This window comes from Ornithorhynchus anatinus, chromosome 14, assembly GCF_004115215.2.
Source record: "Ornithorhynchus anatinus isolate Pmale09 chromosome 14, mOrnAna1.pri.v4, whole genome shotgun sequence".
NCBI classification, from domain to species: Eukaryota; Metazoa; Chordata; class Mammalia; order Monotremata; family Ornithorhynchidae; genus Ornithorhynchus; species Ornithorhynchus anatinus.
The window spans coordinates 52187866-52215111 of NC_041741.1; the positions used below are offsets into that span (position 1 = coordinate 52187866).

The following is a 27246-nucleotide window of genomic DNA, read 5'->3' on the forward strand; positions in this document are numbered from 1 at the left end:
CTCATCCCCTCCTTCCTTGACCCCTTCTCTTTCCTCCCTCCTCCTCATGCCCAGCACTTGGTGGGACATGCCCCCAGTTTGGCATGAGAGGGGATCTCGACTTTCTAACAGGAGACAGCCAGTCAGTAGGCGAGGAGTGGTTGTCCCATGGGCTCATAGTTGGTGGCTCCACTGCCCTGTGGCTGCGAGAGTGGGACAGGGAGCCGGAGCGGGGCCCCAGGCCAGACCGCCCCTTGCTCACACGTGGATTCTCCCTCGTGGTCACAAGGCAGCCCCTTAACCAGTTCAACACACACACGCGCACACACACGTGCTTGACACACACACATACGCAGACAGGCACACACAAACACATGCACACACACCCAGAAAATCTGCACACTTGTGCTAGATAGTGGCTCAGAGTGTGACTCCTGAGACCAGTTGGGCCACAGTGGGCCGGAAGGAAGGAGCGGCCGGTTCCTTGGTGCCTTCGGTCAGACCCCCGACCCCCGGGATGTCTTCCTCTGCCCGGTCTTCTGGAGGCCGAGGGGAGCATGACCCTGTTCGTGTGATGGGACCCCCTCACCCAAAAGCCTCCGGCCTTGTTGCGGGGACAGATTGGTCCGGAGCATGGGTGGAAGGGACGGGAAGGGAGGGAAGGACTGGGGAGTGGGGGGAGGGGAGCAAAGCCCTCCGGGATCAGGAGTTGCGGGGAGTGGGCAGGTCGATGACGATGGGGGGGTTGACGGGCTGGTAGTTGACAGTGCAGGCGGACGCATTCACGTAGGTGGTGGTCCCGTCTGCCATGACGCCGTAGCCTGCAGAGGAGGCAGATTCTCATCAGTGATGGCGATGGCGACTGCAGGGGATCACAGGGGTGGGCTGTGGGGGGGGGGGGGAGATCACAGAGGTGGGCTGGAGAGGGGTTGGGGAGGGGTCACAGGGGTTGACTGGAGTGGAGGGGATCACGGGGCAACTGCGGCCAGTAGCTGCAGGAAGCTGTGGGGGTAGATTGGCGATGGTTGGCTGCAGGTAGTCGTGGGGGCTGCAGGGGGTCCCCAGGAAGGCTGGTGCAGGTGTTGCAGGGTGTCACAGGGGCAGGCTAGCACAAGGGTTGCGGGTGTCATGGGATGGGCTGGTGAAGAGGCTGCGGGGAGTGGTGGGGATGGGCTGGCTGGAGGCTACAGAGGGTCCCCGGGGTGGGCTGGCTCAGAACTCAGCAGACAGGTGTCTCCTAACCCTGGCCTGGGCCTGGGTTACCAACTGCAGTGCCGGTGCAGCATTGGCTGTTCTGGGAGCAGGAATAGCCATAAGAGCACCTACTGCCCTGGGGGGCCTTGCACAGTACTGAAAACTGGGGATGGCTCACCACAGAGCAGTGACACATTCCCCACCTTCTATCAGGGGAAACAGACAGAAAAATATTTACAAAAAGAGAAATCAGAATCAATGATCAACTGCACAACGAAACAGATCTGTGTACATAAGGGCAGAGGACGCGAATAAAAGAGTCCCTGAGTGTTAACAGTGGTTGATGGAATTATACTACTCAAGGCACCAGTAATTCATCGGGGAGGACTCCCTGAGAGGCTGATTGGCTAGAGAGCCTGGGAACTTTGGGGGCTGGGGAGTGGGAGCGGAGGAGGAGAGGGGCTAGAAAGGGAGACCAAGGGAGAGGAAGAAGAGGAGGAAAGAGAGGTAGAACAGGAAGACAGAGGAGAAGAAAGAGGAGGAGAGAGATAGGACAGAAAGGAAGAGGAGGAAGCGACAGCTGACCACGAGGAAGATGGAGTCAAAGAAACCTCCCATTTTTAAGTCCATCCCCAAGTTTCTCTCATTTGCAGCAGATCACTGGTGATAAGCAGGAAGGACAAGGGACTTTGATGAGGGCCTGGCCCACTTTTGTTGCCAGCCCCGGTGAACTATCCCCACACAAATGATCCCACCAAACCACCCCCCAGTGGTATTCAGAGCTGCCAGTTTCCCAGCTCTCACCTTCCTTTTATATACTAGACTGAAAGCACCCTGAGGGCAGGAAACCAGGTCTTGCTTCTGCTGCGTTCCCTGGGCATTCAGTGGGCACTCAATAAATACCACTGATAGAGTGATGGACCGAATGATAGACAAGGCAGCAGTATGTGGAGGGCCAGAGTAATCTCCAGTTCTGGGTGCAGCCATCTAAGTCTTGGCCATGTGACTGTGGACCCAGGCCTGAGCTGTAGAAATAGAGGTGAAACTCAAGATGGAGGAATGTTGAGGCACTGGCACTCCCTGGGAGTTACCCAAAGTGCCTGGTTATGAATCCCTGACCTAAAGAGATGCAGGGTTGGAGCTGTCACTCCCATTCTCCAATTTATGGAATATGATTACCCAGCCTCCAGTTTGATTTTTCCAAGGCTCAGGCCTAGGGGCCTGTGGGCCGGTACTAATTTGCAACGCTGGGCCCACCAGCAAGTCCCCAACATGTGCCTGCCTGGCACAGTTCCCAACCTTCGTGGATGTGGCCAAAGACATGGAGCCTTGGGTGTATCCGCCTCTGGACTGTGTTCAGCAGTTCCACGCACCCCACTCTCTGCATCTTCTTGGGGACCCAGTCGAGAAAGCCTGAAGAAGGAAAGAAGGGTGAAATTCCAGCCAGGCCCGACTCTGGGCTGTCCTAAACAGCCAAAGTCCAGGTGGGCCCAGTGGAGTTTTAACTCTGGCTCTTCTTTGCCTTCTGCTGCTTGAGCACCTCTGACCATAGCCAGACTTCAGGATCCAAGCCAAGGAGCTCTCTGACTCCAGGTTCTCCAGGAAAGGGAGGGCAAGAAGGGACTCAGTGCTGCTTTTGAGAACCTGCAGAGACCATGACCCTAATGGAGCCACCCCCACCGGGCATGGAGGGACAACAATTTCAGATTCTATCCTCCCGCCTGGTTGCCTTTCAGCCTGGCCTAGTTGATAGAGCATGGGCCTGGGAGTCAGAAGGAACTGAGGTTCTAATCCCAGCTCCATCATCAGTCCTCTGGGTGACTTTGGGAAAGTCACTTAACTTCTCTTTACTTCAGTTACCTCATCTGTGAGCCCCACGTGGGACAGGGACTGTGTCTAACCCAATTGCTTATATCCATCCCAGCACTTAGTACAGTTTCTGGTTCATAGTAAGCGCTTAACAAATACTACAGTTATTATTATTATTACTATCCTCATTCTCTTGCTTCTGCTGACCTCCACCTCCAGCCAACCCTGGTGAGGGCAAGCCACGGTCCTCCGCTAGCGCGCTCCCCCTCTCCACCCGACCCAGGAAGTAGCCCCTCTCCTGGGGCTCTTGTGCCTGGAGCATCATCTGGGACCTGCTCCCCAGGGAGGAGCGAAAGGCAAATCAGAACAGGAAATCTGCCTTGGTTGGATCATGGCAACCAGGATGCTAAAATTACCCTGTCCAAGTTCCAAGGAGGCTCCACTCCAGCCTGTCCCTGCAGGATGGATTTAGAGAGTCTGGCAACTGGAAATGAAACTAAAATGTTCTTCTTTGAAAATAGCCAAAGTGTGAAAGGATGTTAAAATGAAATCTTCCTGGCTGCTTCCAACGGGCAGAGCTCAAGAGAGGGAGGCCGAGGGAGCCCGAGAGAGAGAGAAAGAGAGACAATGGGAGCCTGAGAGACATTGGTGTAGGATCCCGAAAGAGAGAGATCATGAGAGCACAGAAGAGAGGCTGGGAAGTTTGAGAGAGAGAGAGAGGCTGTGGAAGCCTAAAAGAGAGAGGCCGAGGAAGCCTGAGAAAGAGAATGGGGAGGGCGGTCATGGGAGCCCTAACAATAATAATAATAATTATGGTACTTGTTAAGTGCTTACTATGTTCCAGGCACTCTATTAACTGCTGGGATAGATACAAGTTAATCAGGTTGGATTCAGTCCCTGTCCCACATGGGGCTCACACCCTTAATCCCCATTTTACAGATGAGGTAACTGAGGCCCAGAGAAGTGAAGTGACTAGCCCAAGATCACATAGCAGACAAGTGGCGGAAGCAGGATTAGAACTCAGGTCCTTCTGACTTCCAGGCTCGTGCTCTATCCACTAAGCATGCTGCTTCTCAAAAGAGAGAGGCCATGGGATCCTGGGAGAGAGCCTCAGGGAGCCCAAGAGAGAGGCCATGGGAGCTCAAAAGTGAGAGGCTTAGGGAGCCTGAAAGAAAGGCCACAAGGGCCTGAGAGGCTGTCCAGTACAGTTGGTCATGCAGAGTCCAGCCCTGTGCTGGTAAGGGGTATACTCCTGCCCTCCTTCGTCAATCTGGGCAGAAAGAACCAAAGTCATATTGGGCTGAGCACACAATGGGATCAAAGATTGGCACGATGCCCAGGCTGTAACTCCCCCATAGCACTGACATAAAGGCACTAATCTCTGCCCCCACCCCCAGAGCCCACTGGGGAAAAGAGATGTCCCCCATTCTTCCACTGAGGGCGGGGGTGACTGGAGTGACTGCCCTTCCAGGACCACCAATGCATCAATGGAGATGCTGGTTTGAGGATAACTCTTCAGCTTAGGTTTCCAAAGTCAGAGGGACAGGGCCGGGGCAAGATCGAGAGAAGAGTGGAGAGCGGAAGAATGCTCACAATCACCTTCCTGCACGGTTCTGGGTTCATGAGCACTGGGGTTAGCTAAACTGGCCATGGGGAGAAAATGCCCAGTGAGAAATGGAGTCTTTCTGTGCCAGAATCACAACTGAGTTATTGGAGGCCCAATCTGAGTGGCCAAGACTGTCTCTGCAAAGGCCTCTGGTGCCAAGACTGATCCCCCAGAGACTACTGGGTCCAAAGTTGATTGATTCCCTATGACTGTGTGTGATCTCAAAAGAAGAGAGTTTCATTTCAGAAACTATACAAGCAAGCTAGGAAATCTTAAATTTAGCTCCTTCACTAAGCTGAGCATTATTTCTCTTGCACGTGACCGGGAGACTGTGCCACCTCCTTCCTCCTGAAGCCCCCAGCCCTGTGGCTGGAGTCTACATGCACGGACATGGATGCACAAAGTGAGAGTAGCTGGCCACTTTTTTATGTTCACTTAATCAAAATGGCTTTCTGCAACTGTAGGGAAAGAATGGGTCACTCTTCCTCCCCGACTGCAGACATCTGGTGGCACAGAGAGGGGAGAAGTGGCCTGGTGGGGGAGAGAGACCCTCGTCCCACCCTGGGCTCTGAGCACCACTGGATGCTGTGGCCGTAAGAGTGGCCGTGCCTACAAGGAGAGGTCAGCAAACACCCCAACAACCTCTCCAAAGGCATCTGGCTGGGCAGGCAGCCCCCATCCTTCTGGGAGGGTCTTCCCTGGAGAGGTCAGGGCAGGAGGGTATAACTCATGTCCAGGCCTTCGTAAGTTGTTTAGGTTTGGTCAGTTACAGCAGTGAAGCCCGGGGGGATGGGGAGAGGCCGATCTGACTGGGTAGAGGTTTTCCACTCCTTTCTTCCCTTGTCCATGCAACCACCCAACTGCACTTTGACCCCGACACCCCAGGCCCCTGCTCCCACCTTCTCCCACTGTCAGGAAGTGGTCTGAGTCTCCCCGTGGGATGGAGAGTCCCAGGAGGGCAGGGGTCACATATTGGGCTACAACTGCTACTGTTGCTGCACTCTCCCAGGTGCTTAGCACAGTGTCTGCACAAAGTAGGCTTCCAGGAAATACCACAGAGGATGCTTATCCTGTATCAACCCCAGTGCATATCCCCTAGTAAGCGCTGAATCAGTTCCATGACTCCTGCTACTTCTGTTATTGGTAGACCACAGTTCTCTGCTGTCCTTGCCAGCTGTCCACTGGCCAGTGGAAATGATTGTGTCTTTGTGGCCAACTAATAATAATAATAATAATTATGGTATTTGTTCAGCACTTACTATGTGGCAGGGGTGGGTACAAGAAAATCAGGTTGGACACAGTCCCTGTCATTCATTCAATAGTATTTATTGAGCACTTACTGTGTGCAGAGCACTGTACTAAGCACTTGGAATGTACAAATCGGCAACAGATAGAGACAGTCCCTGCCCATTGACGGGCTTACAGTCTAATCGGGGTTCACAGTCTTAATCCCCATTTTACATATGAGGTAACTGAGGCACAGAGAAGCAAAGTAACTTGCCCAAGGCCACACAGCAGACAGATGGGGGAGCCAGGATTGGAATCCATGACCTTCTGGCTCCCAGGCCCATGCTTTATCTACTATGCCTTGCTCCTGCCCATAACTGGTTAGTGGAGTTGGGAAATGAGGGTCTGCTGGAACTGATCCCAGTGAACGGGGAAAGCAGGATCTGGAGATCCAGAAGGGATGGAGGTCTGGTGGAGATGAGGGTCTGGCAGGGATGGGGGAAGGTCTGGCAGAGACAGATGTCCAGAAGTGATGGGGGTCCAGCTGGGATACTGATGTAGGGGACTGGGTCCTGGCAAGATTGGGTCTGAGGAAATGGGGATCCAACAGGGATCCAACAGGGCCCAGAGGAATGGAGGTCCACTTCCAGAATAAGGGTCTAGAGGAAAAGCAGTCCAGTGAGGATAGGGTCTGTCAGGGATGGGGAGGATCTGGCAGAGACAGGGGTCTGGAAGGGCCAGGGGCCCGGCTGGGCTGGAGGTCCAGAGGGATGTTGGCTGGGAGGAGGGGGATGCAGCAGGGATGGGGCCCCAGGGGGAAAGTGGTCCAGTGGGTGGTGATGTGGCAAGATGAAGATCTGGAGGGAAGAGGGTCCAGCACGGTTGGGGGTCCAGCAGGATGACGGTCTGAAGGAGTGGAGAACTGGGAGGGATTGGGGTCTCGTAGGATTATGGTCCTGGAGGAATGAATTTCCAGAAGGGTTGGGGTTTGCCAAAGACATATATCAGGCTCAGGAAAACACCAGGCAGTATTTGTTTTATGATGCTTGTTAAGTGCTTACCCTGTGCCAGGCACTGTACTAAGCACTGGGGAAGGTTCAAGATAATAATAATAATAATGTTGGTATTTGTTAAGCGCTTACTATGTGCCGAGCACTGTTCTAAGCGCTGGGGTAGACATAGGGGAATCAGGTTGTCCCACGTGGGGCTCACAGTCTTAATCCCCATTTTACAGATGAGGGAACTGAGGCCCAGAGAAGTTAAGTGACTTGCCCACAGTCACACAGCCGACAAGTGGCAGAGCTGGGATTCGAACTCATGAGCCCTGACTCCAAAGCCCATGCTCTTTCCACTGAGCCACGCTGCTTCTCTAATAATCAGGTTAGACACAGTTCCTGACCCACATGGGGCCCACAGTCTAAGTAAGAGGGAGTAGGATTTAGTACCCATTTTATAGATGAAGTAACTGAGGCACAGAGAAGTGAAGTGACTTGCCCAAAGTCACACAGCAGACAAGTGGCAGAGTCAGGATTAGAACCCAAGTCTTCTAAATCCCAAGCCCACTCCCAGTCTGAAAGAGTGGGGTCTTACCGAGCGGTGGGCCGTGTGTGATGAGAATATCTGTTCCCTCCGGAATGAGATTCCATTTCTCTAGCAGGGCTTGGCCTCGCGGGAGATTGAATCCCCAGCCATAAAACCAGGGCTGCCTGCAAAACAGCAAGAAGGAGGAGAGGGCAGAGGGGTGGAAGGGAAGGAGGAGAAGAGGGAAGATGAGAGGAAGAGGAAGGAGAGGAGGGTTAATATCACCAGAGCTGACCACTGACCGCTTGCTACAATCTGGTTCTGGTCAAGCACGCATCTCAGTCTTGATCTCAGTCTCTGACTTTGGAATCCCGTTGGTGGGCAGGAAATGTGTTGCTTCTTTCTGCTGTTCTTCCCAAGTACTGGGTACAGCGCACTGCACATGGAGTCGCTCAGCAAATACTGCTACTGCTAATGCAGTTCTCCATGGGCTAGCTTGCCTTCACTGCTGCCACTTCCACCTTCACCGCCACCATCATTACTTCATCATTAGCACATCACCACCTCCATTTCCATCACCACTATCACCACCAACCTCATCACCACCATCATCCTCCAAACAATCACTCTTCCTCTATTCAAAGCCCTACTGAAGGCTCACCTCCTCCAAGAGGCCTTCCCAGACTAAGCCCCCCTTTCCTCAGTTCCCCCTCCCTTCCGCGTCACCTTGACTGTCTCCCTTTGCCTTCCCTCCTCGCTCAGACGCAATTATGTATGTATGTATAAATCTATAATTCTACTGATTTATATTGATGCCTGTTTACTTGTTTTGTTGTCTGTCTCCCCCCCTTCTAGACTGTAAGCCCGTTCTGGGCAAGGATTGTCTCTCTTTATTCTTGAATTGTACTTTCCAAGCACTTAGTACAGTACTGTACACACAGTAAGCACTCAATAAATATGATTTTTAAAAAATTATCACCTCTACCACCACCATCACTAACACCTCCACCTCCATCACCACTATCACTATCACCACCATCACCACCACTAACCACCTTCATAATAATAATAATTTTGGTATTTGTTAAGTGCTAAGTGCCAAGCACTGTTCTAAGCACTGAGTAGATGCAAGGAAATCAGGCTGTCCCCCATGGGGCTCACTGTCTTAATCCTCATTTTACAGATGAGGTAATTTAGGCTGAGAGAAGTGAAGTGACTTGCTCAAAGTCACACAGCTGATAAGTGGCAGGGCCGGGATTAGAATCCACGACCTCTGACTCCCAAGCCCGGGCTCTTTCCACTAAGCCACACTGCTTCTTCATCATCACCACTGTCACCTCCATCACCACCACCACCATCTCCATCACCATCATCACCTCCATTACCACAACCACCACCACCACCACCACTTCCACCACCTCTACCACCTTCACCTCCATCACCTCCACTACCACCACACCTCTGCCACCTTCGTTACCGCTACTGCTGCGATCACTTCCATTGCCCACATTCCTGCTCGAGGCGACTGTGCAGGTGGAGGTTTTTGCCCCTCCCATTCTAGGTCCCCTAAATGAGCTATTCCTCCAGCCACTTTCCCTGAGTTCAGCTTTGCCTGTCTCCCTGGCAGAGACAAAGAAGTGAACCTACAAAGCAGTGACTCTCTCTCTTTTCTGCACAGATTCTGTGAACCAGTCTCCTGTTCTTTCTCAGAAGCCCTGGGAAGGGCAGCAGAGCTGAGCGCCTCTGGAACCTGGCCCGCCCAGGAAGGGGACCCCAGCCAGGGGGCAAGCAGACCAGCGGGTTGGCAGACCTGGCTGCCCCAACCTAACCTCCAACCTCCCCACCTCCTGCCCAATTGTCCCCACCCTCCTTCGACCCTGGCCGACGTCCATCCCTCGTCTCTCTACACCAACACCGTCCCTCCCCTTCAAATCAGCCCACTCCCAAGGACCATTCTTCCTCTGGCTTTAAGAGCAGGATCCTAGGGAGGTACAGGCTGCCTGCACCCCTGGATCCAGTGCCAGCCCATCCTCAGCACCAAATAGGCTTCCAGCCTCGATCTGATCCACAACACTCTGGGACTGAGACCCTACCTGGAGGACTTATTTCTAGTGCCAGTGGCTTGTGCTCACTGGTCCCTGCCCAGTGTGTTCTGCTGGGGTCCAGAGCACAGTGAATGAGGAGGGTGAGTGGTGGTGTGATGCCCAGCACTGGCCCCGATCCAGGGGGCTCGACGGCAGGAACCCTTCTTAAAAAATGGCATTTGTAAAGTGGTTACTATGAGACAAGTCCTGTTCTAAATGCTGGGGTAGATACAAATGAATCAGGTTGGGCAAAGTCTCTGTCCCAGATGGGGCTCACAGTCTTAGTAGGAAGGGGAACAGATATTGAATCCCTATTTTCCAGATGAGAAAACTGTGGCACAGAGAGGTTAAGTGGCTTGCCCTAGATCACACCTCAAGCAGTTGACAGAGCCTGGTTTAGAACCCAGGTCCTCTGACTCCCAGGCCCGCATGCTTTCCACTAGGCCATGATGCTTTTCCTCCGGGGTCGATGCCCTGTGGCAGGAAAGATGGATTTATGAGTCGCCAGTGAGGGGTCAGTGGAAAGTCCAGGGCCTGGTATCCGCTGGCCCAATTAGCACCCAGGGGGCTCTCAGTCTCCTTCTCCCAGCATCCTGACTCCAGCTAGGCATGGAGCTCCATTCAGCCTCGCCCGTCCTCCCAGGGACCTCGCTCCCCGCCACCTCCTACGTACCCATCCTTGCTCCCTGTGCCGGGGCCTGCAGGGCCGGGGGGTAAACGCTTGGACACCCCGGGTTCTGTCGGCAGGTAACAGACCAGCTTGGAGAGGTTCTGAGAACAATCCTGAAGGGGCCATTTTTAGGAAAGGCTTTAATTCTCTAACGTTAGCTTTCCTCAACAGTCCAGGTTAAAAAAAAAAAACTGTCAGAAAGAGGGCGCCTCAGTACGTCTCAAAAGTTCTGTAACTCGCCCATACAGTAGAGTGCAACTAGCCCTTTTGTGTTCTAATGATCATTTATGTTGTGTTTATTGTTATACTGTACTCTCCCAAGCGCTTAGTACAGTGTTCTGCCCACAGTAAGCGCTCAATAAATTCGGTTGAATGAACCCTGTTGCCTCGAAGCCACCGCAGCACATTTCTGGAAGAGGGAGGCGGGAAGAGAAGGGGGCCGAGGCACACAGAGAGTCAGATTAGAGGGGCGGGACGGAGAGAGTCACAAATAGGGGCAGAGGCACAGAGAGAGAAATGGAATGAGGAGAGAGGAAAGGGCGGAGAGGGGGGAGGGGGAGACTCATTTCGGCGCTCGCTGTGCCAAAGACAAGCCAATTTCGCAAGCACGCAGGGATTTTGTAAACCGGCTCCCTTCCAGTGAAATTTTCATGACAAAACAGTCATCAAAGTTTGCGCGCGGAAAAAAAAAAAGAGGCGATTCCTGAGACGGAGCCTGCCGCATCCATCAACGCCGCTGCGTCTGTGTGTGTGCGTGTGGGAGGGGGAATGGGCGGGGGGTCGAGAGAGTTGGGGGGGGGGGAATAGCGACAGCCGGGCCCTTCCCCTCCCACCTCTCTGACCCCTACACCCGGGCCGGATGCTTCGGGGCTGTCGGCCCCCCGAGGGGAGTCTCCTGTTGTCCGTTGTTGGGTAGAGATTGTCTCTGTTGCTGAATTGTACTTTCCAAACGCTTAGCACAGTGCTCTGCACACAGTAAGATCTCAATAAATACAAGTGAATGAATGAATGATGTCACCCCGGGGGCTGCCCTGAGACTCCTCACCCCCGGGGAGGGTGGGGAGGGGAGAACGGACTGCACTGAGACCCTACACTTTGCGCTGCGCTTTGCTGCGCTGCTTCTCCCGCGTGCCGCCCCTCAGCCCCCGCCGAGGTCTGAGCACCGTGAGCCTGAGCTAAACCGGGCAAGACCAGACCTCCGTGCCTGTCCGGTCTGAGCATTCCCTTGTGCCGGGTTAGGCCGCCCCCCATGCCGGGTCGAAGTCCCCTTTCCCTGTCCCCCGATCCACGGAGAGCTATAACAGAGAAGCAGCGTGGCTTAGTGGAAAGAGCACGGGGTTGGGAGTCAGAGGACTTGGGTTCTAATCCCCTTCCGCTACTTGTCTGCTGTGGGACCTTGAGCAAGCCACTTCACTTCTCTGTGCCTCAGTTATCTCATCTCTAAAATGGGGATTAAGACCGTGAGCCCCAAATGGGGCAACCTGATTACCTTGTATCTATCCCAGCGCTTAGAACAGTGCTTGGCACATAGTAAGAGCTTAACAAATACCATAGTCAATGTTATTATAGTTATTATTACTCACGGCGCACTGCAGTGCGGCCAGGCGAGACACAGGACGGGGAGACCCCCGAGCCAACTCTCCCGTTTCTGGGCGGGAAAAGCCAACGTCGACGGCCCCGACCTGATCCGGGAGCCAGCTGGACAACAGCAGCCTCTAGCGGGACGCCTCAGAGACAGAGAGACAGCGGAACGCTTCAGAGACAGGGGGACAACCCAGCGACAGCACGACAGTTCAGAGATAGCAGGACACCAGAGAGACGGCGGGACACCTCAGAGAAGGTGGGACATTTTCAGAGACCGAGAGACAGCGAGAGACCTCAGAGACAGACACCTCAAAGACAACAGGACAACTCAGAGGTAGTCAGGACATCCCAGAGGCAGCGAGACAACTCAAAGATGGTAGATACTTCAGAGGCAGAGAGACAGTGGGAGATCTCAGAGACAGAGAGATAGCAGGAGGACTCAGGGATGGAGAGACAGGGAGACAACAAGGAGCCCGTGTCCAGGACAGCTCTCTGTTGGTCTGTGCAGAGCCCTAGGCCCAGCCCTCCCCCAAGCCCGGGCTCCCACCCCCACCCATCAACGAGACGGAAGCTGCAGCACCTGTGCCCATCCAGTGCAGATTTTTGCACCAAATTCCCGTCTTTCTGTTCTAAAGTCACCATTGGAATAATTTTCTTACAGAATGATAGTTGCCATGACAACCGTAGCAAATTTTCCTTTTCTGAAACAGATGTCTCATTTAGTTGAAAATTAGAATGTGAAAAAACCCATGGGAAAAATTAATTCAAACTTTAACAGAACACTGACTACAATGTAATCTGTTATAGGTTAACCCTTCCTGCCTCCCCGTGCTCCCCGCGTTACCGACCAACGAAGTCCAATTAAGGTGGCTTAATCGATCACAGTGACCCTTGCCCTCGGGAAGTCCCCAGTTTCCACCCAGCACGGACTCCTGCTTTCTAATCCCAGGGGATTTCCTGCCCCCCATCTGGGCTTGCTCTGCACCCCCACCCCGAGCCAACCACCGCCCGGTGGGCAGGAGACTTGGTCAGTAGACCCACCTGGTTAGGGTCAGACCCTGTCAGTGCCAGGAGGGGAGGCTGGTCCTCTGTGCCAAGGGAGCTCAGGACGGGGGATGGCAGGAACATGGGGCTGTGCTCCACAGTGGCAGCGGACACTTCCTCTCTGTCCTAGAGAAGGTTCCAACCCTGAGCAGTGGCGATTTGATTTTACCCATGAAGAGGCAGGCAGCATCTCACTTTTCCACATAGACAAGCTGGCAGTGCCTCACTTTTCTCCGTAGACAAGCTGGTAGTGTCCAGCTTTTCACCCACAGACAAACAGGTAATGTCCCACCTTTCCCCACAGACAATGTTTCACTTTCCCCAATGACTAGCAGGCAGTATCTCAGTTTTCCCCAAATACAAGCAGACAGTGCTCCGCTTTCCCTACAGACAAGCCAGCCATGTCCCGCTTTTCTTCACAGACAAGCAGGTAGTGTCCCACTTTTCTGCACAGACAAGCAGGCAGTGTCCCACTTTTCCCCATGACAAGCAAGAAGCATCCCACTTTTTCATACTGACAAGCAGGGAGCTTGTTGGCCCAGGAAAACATACAGTGGGAAGGAAAAGCATGTATTTTCTTGTAAGTCTGCTCCCCACCAGCCCCTCAGAGTGCCCTTCCTTACCTCTCAGGTGTCCTTCTCTCTTCCCTCCCCATTCCTTTTGCCAGTGCCCCTGCCCCCAGGATCACAGTTGTGCCCAGACTGGCGTATGGACAGGCCAACAGATGCCCCAGGCAGAGGCTGCACTTGGTGCTGCCCAGGCTGCTTACCATGGGGACCCATACACCCTGAAGCCCCTCACGGACACTTCTGAGTCCTGAAGGTAGATGCAGTTGGTGAGCAGAGACTGAACGTTCTCATAATTCTCTGGTTTCAGCTTGGACACAGAGGGAAAATAGTAAAAGTCTTGTTTGATCAAGTCGGCCATGAACTCCTGATCGAAGGTCAGTTCGTGGTTCCCGGCGATCACAATCTTATATTCGTAGGGGAGGCTCCCTAGAGTGGAAGAAAGTGGAGTGCCGTCACCTCTCCGAAAGCTCGGGCCAGAACCCCCCACCCCCCACTCACCGCCTATCCCCCATCCAACTCATTCTTGTGACCAAGAGCAGTGTGCCCTCTGGATGCCAGAGGGGATTTGTAGACAGGCAGTGCTGGGTGTTCGTAGATTTTCACTGTGGCTGTTCCAGCTACAGAAACTCCCCATGGCATAGGGCACTCCTAACGTTTCTGGGCTCCCTTCACATTCCTCCTCTGCTCCATGGCTGAGGGCACCGACCAGCCAGTAATTTTCCCAGGTCCTGGGAATGGAGTAGGCAGGAACCTGGCAAATTCCAATAGGGATCATGTTTCTTCCGGAACAGGGGCAGTTGGACAGAATCAGAAAAAAATCCATCAATTTCTGGTATTTACTCAGCATCTACTGAGTGTTACTGAATTTAGCACTTGGGAGAGCATAACAGAATTAGAGATAGAGAAACAGCATGGCTTAGCAGAAAGAGCCCCGGCTTAGGAGTCAGATGTCATGGGTTCTAATCCTAGCTCCGCCACTTGTCTGCTGTGTGACCTTGGGTGAGACACTTCTCGGTGCCTCAGTTATCTCATCTGTAAAAGGGGGATGGAGACTGGGAGCCCCACGTGAGACAACCTGATTACCTTGTATCTACCCCAGCGATTAGAATAGTGCTTGGCACATAGTAAGCGCTTAACAAATGTTATCATTATTATTAGTAGTAAACACAGTCCCTGCCCTTAAGGAGTTTTAGAGTCTATGGTGTGCAGAGCACTGGACTGAGTGCTTGGTAGAGCACAATGGAATTGTACAGCATGATCCTTGCCCTCAAGGATCTTAAAGTCTACTCTTGAGCCCTCGGGAGAGAGTACAAAAAGGTTAGTAGGCAGGATCCCTGCCTTTGAAGATCTTATAGTTGGCCTGGGGCAGAGCACTGTTCTGAGCACTTGGGAGCATGTAATAGAAGACCTGATCCCTGCTAGGAGCTTCCAGTCCAGTATACTTCAAGCCAAAAAAAAAACCCTTCTGCTTTTGCTAGTTGAGGAACTGTGGGCCAGGTATTTTAGGGGACCAGAATTATCTGGAGAGCCTGCCCATGTAGACCTAGCTTCCCCAGCACTGGGCAAGTCACTTCACTTTTCTGTGTCTCAGTTTCCTCATCTGTAAAATGGGGATGTAGACTGAAAGCCCCATGTGGAACAGGGACTGTGTCCAACCTGATTTCCTCGTATTCACCCGAGTGCTTAGAATAGTGCCTGGCACTTAGTAAGCTCTTAACAAATGCCACAGTTATTATTATCACCCAGCACTCACCTAACCACTCATTGAATTTCTTCACTTCACTCGGCAAGCCCAGCTCTGTGAAGTCACCAGCATGGATTAAGACATCTCCATATGGCATCTGGATGGGATCTGTCCTCGAGTGAGTGTCAGATACACAGACAAAGCGTGTGTAGCCAGGAGGCTTGGGAGCATCATGGGGCACTGGGTCCACCCTAGGAGAGAAAGTGACTATCCGTCAATTGATCGGTTGCATGCATTAGGCACTTAGTGTCTGTGGAGCACTCTATTGAGCACTTGACAATATGATAAAGTAGGTAGACCTGGTTCCTGCCCTCAAGGAACTTAGAATCTACTATGAGGAAAAGACTGAAATAAGCACTTGGAGTGGACAATATAATGGAGTAGGTAGAGACAATTGCTGCCCTCAAGGAACTTGGAGTCTACTATGTGTGGAGCACTGCACTAGGTGCTTGGAGAGCACAGTACAATAAAATAGGTAGCCACAGTCCCTGCCCTCAAGAAGCTTACAATTTAGTGACAGAAACTGTGATTCACCAAAAGGCTGCAGAGCCCAGAATTCCCTCCATTTCCCTCACTCAGACCAGGCCCAGTCCAGACAGACAGCAGGTCTCTCAATACAGGTCCAGGTGCTTCCCAGTGCCCTGGCTTCAGTCTCATGATGGCACAGTCCCAGTAGCCCTTCATCCAGACCCTTCAGACTCTGCTGGTTTCCCAGACTCAGCAGGCCAGTGCAAGATCCCCTTGGGGGGTTGGGGAGGGATCACTTAGGGCTGACTTAGACTGTGAGCCCAAGGTGGGACAGGGGCTGGGTGCAACCTGGTAAACTTATATCTACTCCAGTGCTTAGAACAGTGTTTGAAACATAGTAAGCTCTTAACAAATACCGTTAACCAAAACAAACAATCAAGGGGCAGTGGCCACCAGTCCCTCTTGTACAGTGCTGGGCACAGAGTCAGTGCCTGATTTTCCCCTTCCTCCCTTTCCCATCTCTTCCTTTAATCACTGGTATTTATTGAGCACTTACTGTGTGCCCAGCTCTGAACTCAGTGTGGGGAGAGTGCTTCCTTTTCCTCCCTCTCTGCCCACTCCCCTTAATCCTCCCTGGGCCCCACCCACACTAAGACCCACCTCCCTTGGCCCTTTCCCAACCCATTTACACAAGTATTTTTATAGGACCATTCTCGTTACACTGCTTAATCTTCCGGGGATCATTTTCACCCACATTTATAAAGCGCTTCCGGTGAGTAAAATGCTGGACTAAGTACTGGAATCACTTATATGGAAATTAACATGGAAATCAATTCAGAAACATCCCTGCCCCCACATTCACCATTTAAGTGTATGTGTGTGTGTGCGCACATGCGCGTTGAAGAGGGAGGGGGGAGACGTATGGGCAGAGACACAGCCACTGGCTTGCTGTGTGACCAGAGGCAAGTCACCTAATTTCTCTGGGCCTCAGTCTCCCCCTCTGCAAAATGGGGATAAAATAGACTGAGAGCCCCTCTTGGGCCTGGCACTGTGTCCGATGGGCTTACCTCACCTCTGCCCCAGTCCTGAGCACAGTACTTGGCCCATAATAGGCACTTAGTTAATAGCAGCATTATTAGAAACAGTAGCACCCTAACCCAATCGGCAATGAAAACAAGTTAAAATTCAACAGCGAAAAATATCAACAGTGAAACATGTTCACTCCACTGGGAAACGCTTCCAACTCAACAGACTGTGAGCACCATCCGAAGCCCATGAATTGCTCACACAGGAGTCGCCTATGCTGATACTGTGCTGTGAAAGCACAGGCCCACCGAGTTCCAGCTGTGTGGGGGACAAAGTGACCTCAGGTTCCAGCCCTGTGAGTAGTGTGGACTGGCAATCTTGGGTTCCAGCAATGGAGGTGGTGGGGATGGGGGTCTCCAGATTCCAGTTGTGGGAGTGGCAAGGACCAGTGACCCTGGGTTCCAGTATTCCTTGATTCCAGCTGTGAGGGGATTGGTACCAGTGTTCCCTAATTTCAGCTGTGGGGGTGGTGGGGATGGATGACCCTTGGTTCCAGCTGTGTAGGTGGTGGGCACCAATGCCCGTGGGCTTCAGCTGAGGAGGTGGTAGGGACGAGTGACTCCGGGTTCCAGTTGTGGGGGTGATGGGGACCAGTCTCCTCCGGGGTTCCAGCTGGTTGATAGTGGGAATCAGTATCTCCTGATTCCAGCTGAGAGGGGATTGGGACCAGTATCTCCTATGTGGGTAGTTGGGACTGGTGACTCAGGTCCCAACGTCTGGGTGGTAGGGACTGGTGACCTCGGATTCTAGTTGTGGAGGTTGTGGGGACTGATGTCCCCAGGCTCCAACTGTGGGGATGATAGGGATGGGTGACCCCAGATTCCAAATCTGGGGATAAAGGGGGCTGGAATGCCCACAGTGGCCAACACTGAACTGGTGCCCAGACTCACTGCAGAATTATAGAACAGCTGGAATTAAGCTGAAACTGCACCCACCATGACTCAAACCCTCTGCCTTTGTTTTGTGCCACAGTCCATGCCGATGTGATCCCAGGGTGGACAGATGGCAGAGCACAGTGAGGGTCTTGTAGGCTGATGGCAGGGGATAGCAGAAGGTCATGTGGACAAACAGCAGGGGATGGGGGGATCGTATGGACAGACGATGGGAAGTGGCGGGGGCCTTGTGGACGGGACGATGGGGGCCAGTGGGGGGCCAGAACAGCAGGACACACACTTACATCTGGACGTGCGGTGGCTGGAAGCGGCCTTGGTTGATATTGTAGAAGGTGAAGGCCTGCGTGGGGTTCGAGCTGTACTCATCCACCTCGATGAGGAGCCGGCCGTGCTGCACCCTGCGAGCCGCCATGATGTGTGACTGGGAGAAGGCCATCCTGGCGGGAGCCAATGGACTGGTGGGCGGGCAGCCGGCCAGTGGCTCCTCCGACTCTCAGCGTCCCTTCCTCTCCAGAGCATCAACAGGAGCCCAGGCCATCCCCTCACTTCCCCGCATGCGTGACTTTCACCACCTGTGAGCAGAAGGCAGAGAAGGAAGACAACCTTCAGTCAACCTGCCCACCAATAGTATGTACTGGGCACCTGTGGGCAAAGCACTGTACTGGATGCCTCCTGTCCTCCCTCCTAGGTCTGGAGAGCTACACTGGGCACCTAAAGTGTGCAGAGTACTGTATTGGGAATCTCCTGTATGCAGAGCACTGAACAGAGGTGTGCTGGGAGCCTACTGTGTGCAGAGTGCTGTATTGGGTTTGTTCCATGTGCAGAGTGCTGAACTGGTTGTCTTCTGTATCCAGAGAGCTGTATTGGATGCCTACTGTGAGCAGAAAACTTTCTTAACCACTTGGGAAAATGCAATACAGTTGGCATTTTGGTAATGATGGTAAGTATTCAACACTTACTATGTACTGAACACTAGACTAAGATCTGGATATTTTAAAAACATACAAGATTTTTTTTTCCTTAGTCTTCTTGTGGGCCGAAGGCTAATTTCTTCACTGCGTGTACCGAAGGAGAAAATGAGCCTGTTTCAGTTCCTCTGCAGTCATATTCCAAAGACATGTGAAATGAGGAAAAAGCCCCTTTTGCTCTCTGCTTGGAAGACATAGTCAGAACACAAATTAGATTAAGAAAATGACAGAAATTAAAAACTGAAGAGCACTTTAATTGTTTTCCAAGACAAAAAGGCGATTTCCCCAGTCATCAGGATCAGGGGACCCAAGGAGCCAGGTCCAAAGCACCCCAAGACTTCACTCTCGGCTCAGGCTGACTGCCTGAGACCAACCATCTCTACAGGGTCATTCTGTCCTCTCCCTCGGGCCCAGCTGCTCTCTGGAGAGGAGCACGGTGCTATCAGCAAGGCAACCAGAGGCTGGGGGGCCCTGGATCCTTCTGCCCGTAGCCTCCCCTCCCCAGAGATGACCCTCTAAGCCAGCTGACCTTGGTGCTGTTTCCCTCATCTCCAGCTGAAACTGTCTCTGGAAGCGGAAAAACAGCAGTGTGGTGCAGGGGACAGAGAATGGGGCTGGGAGCCAGGATACTTGGGTTCTAGTCCTGGCTCTGCTTCTAGCCTGCTGGGTGACCCTGGGGAAGTTGAGGCAGTGTGGTCTAGTGAATAGAGCATGGGCCTGGGAGTCAGAAGGACCTGAGTTCTAATTCCAGTTCCATCACTTGTCTGTTGTATGACCTTGGGCAAGTCACAACTTCTCTGCGCCTCAGTTACCTCACCTGTACAATGGGGACTAATACTGTGAGCCCCATGTGGGCCATAGACTGTGTCCAACCTATCTTGTATCTAACCCCAGGACTTAATACGGTGTCTGGTACACAGTAAGTGCTTAACAAATGCCATAAAAAAGAAAGCATAACAGGACTGTGCTGAGACTCTTTATTCATCGTCATTGGAAGGGGCATGTATGAGGTCGAAAAGGAAGGCAGAAGGGGAATTTTTCACCTTTGCGGGGGGGGGGGGGATTTGTTTTTTCCACCTCCTTTTCCTTCCAATTATTGTGTGGACTAGTTATCATTTCTTGTTAAAAGCCATTCACAGTCCAGCTAGAGGGAAATTACCATGAAGAGAAAATCAACTAGGGATAAATGTTCAATTAAGGGAAAAAACAAGTATTTCACCCATTACCCATAAAGGGAGTATTGATTAAGAGCCATCTAGGGCCAAACACTGTGCTAAGCACTGGGATGGATACAGAACAATAACTAGTGGAAAGAGCACAGGCCTGGAAGGCAGAGGACCTGAGTCCTAATCCCAGCTCTAACCGGCCTGCTGTGTGACTCTGGGTAAGTCACTTCGTTTCTCTTTTTTTCTGTTTCCTTATTTGTAAAATATAGACTCAATGTCTATTCTCCCTCCTACCTAGAGTGTGAGCCCCAAGTGGGACAGAAACTGTATCCAACCTCATTATCCTGTATCTGTTCCAGTACTTGGCACAGTGTTTTGCATGTAATAAGTGCCTAGCTATTATTATTATCACTTATTATTATTATACCTAGTCTCTGCCACAGTGGGGCTCACGGTGAGATCAGGGAACCAATTTTTCTCCATCGTACAAGGGAGGAAACTGAGGCTACAGAGATCTAGTGACTTGCCCCCAGTCACACAACAGATGAGGGCCAAAGCTGGCACCAAAACCCAGGTTTCCTAACTCCCAGGCCTGTGCTCTCTCCACCAAGCCATTCACTGCCTTTCTAACTCCATCCCGCCCCCTATTATGGCCTGGTCCTGTTGGCAGATTACAGCCTTCATGGCCTTCTCCCAAGAGAAGCAGCATGGTGTAGTGGATAGTGCACAAGCCTGCGAGTCAGAAGGTCATGGATTCTAATCCCAGCTCTGCCACATGTCTACTGTGTGACCTTGGACAAGTCACTTCATTTCTCTGTGCCTCAGTTACCTCATCTGTAAAATGGGGATTGAGACTGTAAGTCCCACGTGAGACAGGGACTGTGCCATCCCCATTAGCTTGTATAGTACAGTGCCTGGCACATGCACTTAACAAATACCAACATTATTATTAACTAATACCACAATTACTATTATTATTATTATTACCTGTCCTTCTTACTTTTTATACTGTGAGCCCCATGTGGGTCCTGATGTTTAGACTGTGAGCTCCTTGTTGGGCAGGGATTGTCTCTATCTGTTGCCAAATTGTTCATTCCAAGTGCTTAATACAATGCTCTACACATAGTAAGCGCTTAATAAATGTGATTGAATGAATGAACGATCTTGTAGCTTCCCCACTGCTTAGTTCAGTGCTTGGCACATGTAGGCACTTAACAAATACCACAATTATTATAATTAGTAGTAGTGGTGGTAATAATAATAATTTTTAAAAATCCAAATCCACCCCAGCTGATGGAAAGATGTTTGCCACTTAAAAGCCATTTTTATCCAGGATAACCCTTTGCAACACGACTACCGAATTTTACATTACACTTTTTAATCTCCAACCCCCAAAATACCATGGCTGCTATGGCTTCCAATTCCATACTTCAATTCCAGGATGACAAAGTGACCCAACAATGTAAAGAATCATGGCCAGAGCCCACATACAGTCACTGCTGCTTACTCCTTTCATTTTAGAATTAGTGCAGCCCGGCTACATCCGGACGCCTTCCTTCCAGGCTCTGTAGCTCTGTAGTGAACCCTCTTCCAAGAGATATTAGCACCAAATGACTTTTTTTAAACCCGTATTTAAATACACAGAGACATTCAGCATAACCCTCTGCCTAAAGCCCTAAATGACTCTGAGGCTGGTTCTCACTTGGTTCATCTCTGATTTTACCAGGAAGCACCATGATAGATGGATGGATATTCTGCCAATTGCCTATCAGGTTCCTTTGTTGAGACAGTGAACGGTTTTATGCTGGTTTTACATCCAGAATGAAACGGAGATGCCTGGAATCTGCTTAACTCCATCAGAAACACAGAATGAAAGATAAAGCAGATGTGTAAAATCCGCACGGAAGAAATCTCCCTTTCCATCCAGGCGGCCTGATCGTGTAGGCCCCCAGGGTTTTGGCGCTCAGATAAAACTCGTGCAGAAAGTCAGCGAGAATCTGCAGTCCTCGTGAAAACCTATTCAGCGGGTGTCACTGGTGTGTAATCGAACGGGGTGATTCTGAGGGACTTGGCGTTTCTCTGAGCAGCTAGAGATGAAAATTCAATCGTCCGGGAGGCTATGGGTAAGGACTCATTCTCCAAAGCAGGAGCATTTTTCTAGAGACTCCGAGGCTAGATTTCATTCTCCTTCATGCAGTGATACCCAATCAATCAATCCATCAATCAATCAAGAAGTGAACAATCTAGCAGGGGCCTGGCCCTCAGAACCCAGCATTCAGGGATGACGATTCCGAGTGGGAGAGTGAGCTGCTAGCCTCGGCTCCACGGAAATCCCAGACCCCAAATTCCCGGGACGGAGTGACAACATACCAGGTGTGTGGTCAAAACTCCTGATTCCCTGACGCCGGAATACTGCCTGACAAGGCTCCGCATCAAAGGGAAGGAGATGCCGCGGCTTCCGATTTCTACACCTCTCGTCTTCTCCCTCCGCACGAGCAGCTGAAATGGTCGACGCCCAAACTCTTTGCTCACTGCCAGCTTCCTGGCTGCAATGGCTCTTACGGCATATATGCAGGTGGCCCAGGGAGCCCACGCACAAGCACAAATATCCCGAGCTGGACAAGATGGGCATGTATCCGTCTGAGTACTCCGACTAGTGTGAGGGTCTGTCTGGATGACCGAATTAGTTTAAGAGGCCTGATCTACGTGAGGCCCAGAAGCTGGATGAGGTCTGGAGGGGATCATGTGCCTGAGCCTTGGGCTGGGGGCGGGTGGGGGGGAGGCATGTCTAAAGTATAACTGCCACACCCCCGCCCCCACAAAAAAAAGGAAATGGGAAATCTCCCGCATTGGGCTAGCAAGTCAACAGTAGCTGGCCCACCTTATGGGAGGCCCAGAGTCCACAGGGGAAAAAAATTCAGTGAGCAATTGTCTCCTGGGCGACAGGGTCTACAGTATGTGGAGGAGAGGCCCAGAGACTCCATGACCTTGACCCTGACCATGACCCTGACCTGATCCTGACTCTGACTTGGCTCTGATCCTGATCCCGACCATAACCTGACATTACCCTGACCTGACTCTGATCCTGACCTTGACCTGATCTGATCCTGAACAGCCCCTGACCTGACCCTAAACAGACCCAACCTCCTTTCCTGACTCTGACCTGACCCTGATCTGGCCCTGACCTGACCCTAGCCCTGATCTGCCCCAGAGTTGGCCACCCTAATCCTAACCTTGACCTGGCCCTGATTTGACCTTGACCTGCTCCCACTCTGACCAGACCCTGACCCCCAGAGGTTTACCACAGACACAAAGAGATTGGAGCATTGTAAAGAAATGGCCTCTAGGTCCTGGATTGGATAAGGAGGGAAAGAAACAATATGGTGTTGGGTTTTTTTCCACTTTGGCCCCCAGTTATTTTTTTTTCTAATAATAATTGTTAAGTGCTTATTACGTGCCAGGCACTGTACTAACTGCTGAAAATGATAAAAGCTAATCAGGTTGGATGCCGTCCATGTCCCACTTGGGAGCTCACAATCTTAATACAGTGAGGTAACTGAGGCACAAAAAATAAGTGATTTGTCCAAAGTCACAAAGCAGACAGGTGGCAGAGCAGGGTTTAGAACCCAGGTCCTTCTGACCCGCAGGCCCATGCTTTATCCATGAGGCCACGTTGCTTCACTTGGCCCCAGCCAATCCTCCCTGGAGTCTCCCTGAGATACTACCCTCTCCCAGAAGCCACATCCCACCTGTTCCAGTGGCTAGAGCTTGTTGGGGGTGCTTGGCCGGGTGGATATAGGGGAAGAGAGAGAATGCTTTCCCAATGCTCACAATGTGGTTGCCCCGGGCCTGGGAATCCTGTCCAGCCTAGCCAGTGCCACCACCCCTAGCCCTGCCCCACCTGGGCCAGGAGCCACCACAGGTGAGAGAAATCCCCAGGTATCCCCACCGAAACCAAGCCAACAGGGCCTGGGATCAGTGTCACCGAGCAGCTCAGATTTTCCGTGGAAACAGCGAGGGAGATGTGAGGAAGCCAAGGCCATTTCTGGAAAAACTTGCATGATTTTCGCAGGGAGAAAACCCAGCAGTTCTCATGGGGGCCTTCAGCTTCAGCCACCTCTGGGGCCAGCCCATGCCAGGGACCACCTGGTCCTCATGCACTCACTGAGACAGCTGGACTGGACTGAGAAGGGGATCCTGCTCAGCCGGCCACCTCCTTGGCTCTCTGCCGACCCCCGACCCCACATCAGGCAGGGAGACCAGAGTTGTGCAGCTAGGCAGAAAGACCACTTGGTGGTCCAGGGGCTGGGCTAGAGACTTTCAGGCCCCATAGCCATGGGCTGTCCTTGAACCATGGCCAGGGTGGGTCTGGTCCATCACCCAGAAGGGTCAAGCAGACACTCCAGGCTCTCCAAAGCCATGACAGCACGGCCAGAGTGCCCAGACATGAAATCTTACTCCCGCCACCCTCAGGAGAGACCTTTCTCCTGCATACCCGGGTCGGGATAGTTTCAGAACGGGTGAGATTTTCAGCCTCGGAGCTGAGCCTTCTCACTCTGGAACGGCTGCAGCTGCCGCATCCATTTCAATTCTGGACTCCCCAAGGCAGCGTCCAAGGAAGTGCCCCAACCCTGCGGAGATCCGTGCACAAGGGTGGCTGGGAGAGGGCTCGGCTGGATGCAGGAAGTCATCTGGGACCGCTCTTTCATCCACAAAGAGATGGGGAAAGAGTATCCTAGGGCAGATCAGTCAGGATCTCTGGAATCTGGACAGAGCGAGAGCCGACAATGGGTGTCCACGGTCTCTTCTGCTGACGGTCCAAGCTCCGCAGCTGAATTAGTTCTGGAGGGAGAGACAGCCGGCTGATCCCTGAAGTTCGAGGAAGGAGGAGTTTGGACCCATCTTCACAGTTTCTTTGACTCCCATCCCCAGAGAAAAGAGTTTGCGAGCATGTGGCTGCTCCCCTGGATGGCCGGGCTGGGGCCAGGTCCCAGCTGGGCACCAAGAAAGGTAATTTTTAGTTCGGATGGAGTGCAGGCTGAACTGGGCAGAAGACCCTGGCCATCCAGCAGTCCTCAGGCACTTTGTTCCCTTGGGATCCATCTCCTCACTAATGCCAGGGCAAATCCCTGCCAAGCTCACAGCACTGCATCCACAGCATTGCGCCCATGGCGCTGCTCTCAAAATACTGCTCTTCATAGCATTCCATCCACAGCACTACCCATGGCACTGCACCCACGGCACTGCATCCACAGCACTGCATCTACAGAACTACCTCCACAGCGCTAAGCCTCCACCACTACATCCGTGGGCACTGTGGCCACAGCACCGTCCATGTCACTGCACCCATGGTATATACTCTCCACAGCACTACCTCCACGGCACTGCGTCCACAACGCTAAATCTACGGCACTGCCCACAACACCTCACCTACTGTACTGCATCCACAGTACTGTGCCCACAGCATTTCACCCACAGCACCGCACTCAAAACATACAGCAAAATTCATTTAGAAACACAGTTCTCGTCCAGCCCCTGCAGCCTTCTCCAAAGAATTATCCCCTTGAAGAGTTCCTGATTCGTTTGCAACTCTGAAAGCATTTAGGGGTGATTTCACAGGAGAGTAGCGGGGCAGATTTAATCAGCCTTTGGTCCAAGCTCAGGATGGAGCAGGAGGAGCAGCAATAGGGGTAGGGGTGGAGGAGGGTCGGACAAACAGGTTCTGCCCCTCTGATCACTTCTGGGCTTCTTTCATACAGAGTCCCCTCTGTCCTAAGCAGCCTGGCCACAGGAGTACACCCTTGGAATTGAGTAAGGACAGGCCCTGGGTTCAGATCGGAAACCTCCAGCCCTTATCCAAACTGACCAGTGAAAACAAAATGCTTGGAAGGAGCGGGGAAACTTCATTCATTCATTCATTCAATAGTATTTATTGAGCGCTTACTATGTTCAGAGCACTGTGCTGAGCGCTTGGAATGTACAATTTGGCAACAGATAGAGGCAATCCCTTCCTAATGATGGGCTCACAGTTCCAGGGTGCAGGTTTGGGAAGCACAGAGTGGGAGGACTGGAGGGGCCCGGGGGGGGGGGGGGGAGGGCACAGTCCCAGGGGGCGGGCTGGAGGGGACAGCCGCGCGGTGCAGATGGTGGCCCACAGCCCCAGAGTGCACAGTTGGGTTGGGAGGGAAGGGCACAGAAGGGGGACACAATCTCAGGGAATTTTTGGTTTTCAGTTGGATTGCCATAATCGTCCAGAGCGATGAGGGGGTTGTAGTCGGGGGAGCTGCTCCCTGGCCCGCCCCCCTTCACCTTCCAGCAGGACCGGCCAGGGGCCTCGGGGAAGGAAGGAAGGAAGGAAGGAAGGAAGGAAGGAAGGAAGGAAGGAAGGAAGGAAGGAAGGAAGGAAGGAAGGAAGGAAGGAAGGAAGGAAGGAAGGAAGGAAGGAAGGAAGGAAGGAAGGAAGGAAGGAAGGAAGGAAGGAAGGAAGGAAGGAAGGAAGGAAGGAAGGAAGGAAGGAGCCGCGGGAACTCGCGAAAATCATCAGGAAGTTTGGAAGGCGTCGAAGCCGGGGGCGGCCGGTGGGGAGGGAGACGGAGAAGAGCGGGCCATTAGGGGGCACGGAGGGCGGGCGGGAGGAAGGCCTGACGCCCCCGCCCCCCGGCCCCCTCGCCTCCCGCTCCCCGGTCCTCGGTCCTGGGAGTTTTTTCTCCTTTTTCCCGCTAGGGGGTCCCGGGGCCGGAGCCGGAGCCGGAGCCGGAGCCGGGGCCGGGGTCGGGGCCGGGGCCGGGGCCGGTCCCGTGGCCGGACCCTGCCCCGCCCCTCCTCCCCTCTCGGCCCCTCTCACCCGGGCCGGCGCACTCGCGCACGGAGGCGCGCAGGGGAGCGCGCGCGCGCGGACACCCGCACGTGCCCACGCACTCGGACTCCTACCTGGACAGACCCCTGCAGCTCCCGCAGCCCCGCGGCATCAAACCCAGCAAGGGGACAAGGGGCCGGGGACCGGCGGGAGGGGAGGGGGAGAGGGAGCTGGGGAGCTGGGGAGGGGACTGGGGGATGGGAGGGGATGGGGGCTGGCTCCCTCTCTGTCTCCCCGCCGCCGCCGCTTCGCTGCAAACGCTCCCAGGACCCGGGGGTCCGTCCGTCCGTCCGTCCGTCCGTCCCTCCACCCGCCGGCCCCGGGGCTCCGGGCCGCGAGGAGCAACGAAGAAGGACGAAGGAACCGCAAGGGCCGGGGTAAGGGAGCGATCCAGAAGCCCGAGGAAGGAAGGGACGAAAGGTCGAAGGGGGGGAGCTCCTCCTCCAAATGGGCCCCCCTCCCCCCTTGTCCTGCCCTGTCCTGCCCCCGAGGGTCGCGGCCTGGACCTGGTGGCCGGGCTGCCCCGGCGGGCTGCAGGAGGAGGAGGAGGAGGAGGAGGAGGAGGAATGGTTGGGATGGGGTGGGGGGAGGGGGGGAGGTGCTGCGCAAAAAAGGAGGGGGGTTAGCTCAGACCCCCCCCCCTCGGCCCGCAGGCTGGGGGGGTCCCCCGAGCTGGGGGTCGGAGGTCCCGCCCCGCACTCACCGCCCCGGGAGCCGCCGCCTCCGCCGCCACCCGAAGTGGAGACCCGGCCTCTTCTCCGGGCTTTCCACCAGCTCC

The 27246-nt window shown here is 53.3% G+C and overlaps 1 protein-coding gene across 2 annotated transcripts; it reads right to left on the reverse strand.

The window, feature by feature from the left end:
• On the reverse strand, window positions 1-27246 carry MPPED1 (metallophosphoesterase domain containing 1). Of its 2 annotated transcripts, none has more exons than XM_029079106.2 (7): window positions 27172-27246; window positions 17763-18050; window positions 15041-15222; window positions 13488-13713; window positions 7406-7521; window positions 2473-2586; window positions 1-800 (listed from the first exon to the last, which is right to left on the reverse strand). In XM_029079106.2, the coding sequence occupies exons 2-7, from the start codon at window positions 17912-17914 to the stop codon at window positions 682-684; spliced, it is 909 nt and encodes a 302-aa protein (XP_028934939.1). In that variant the 5' UTR covers window positions 17915-18050; window positions 27172-27246; the 3' UTR covers window positions 1-681. The 2 variants fall into 2 exon arrangements, with proteins under 2 accessions (XP_028934939.1, XP_028934938.1); XM_029079105.2 differs by lacking the exon at window positions 27172-27246 and adding an exon at window positions 21983-22131.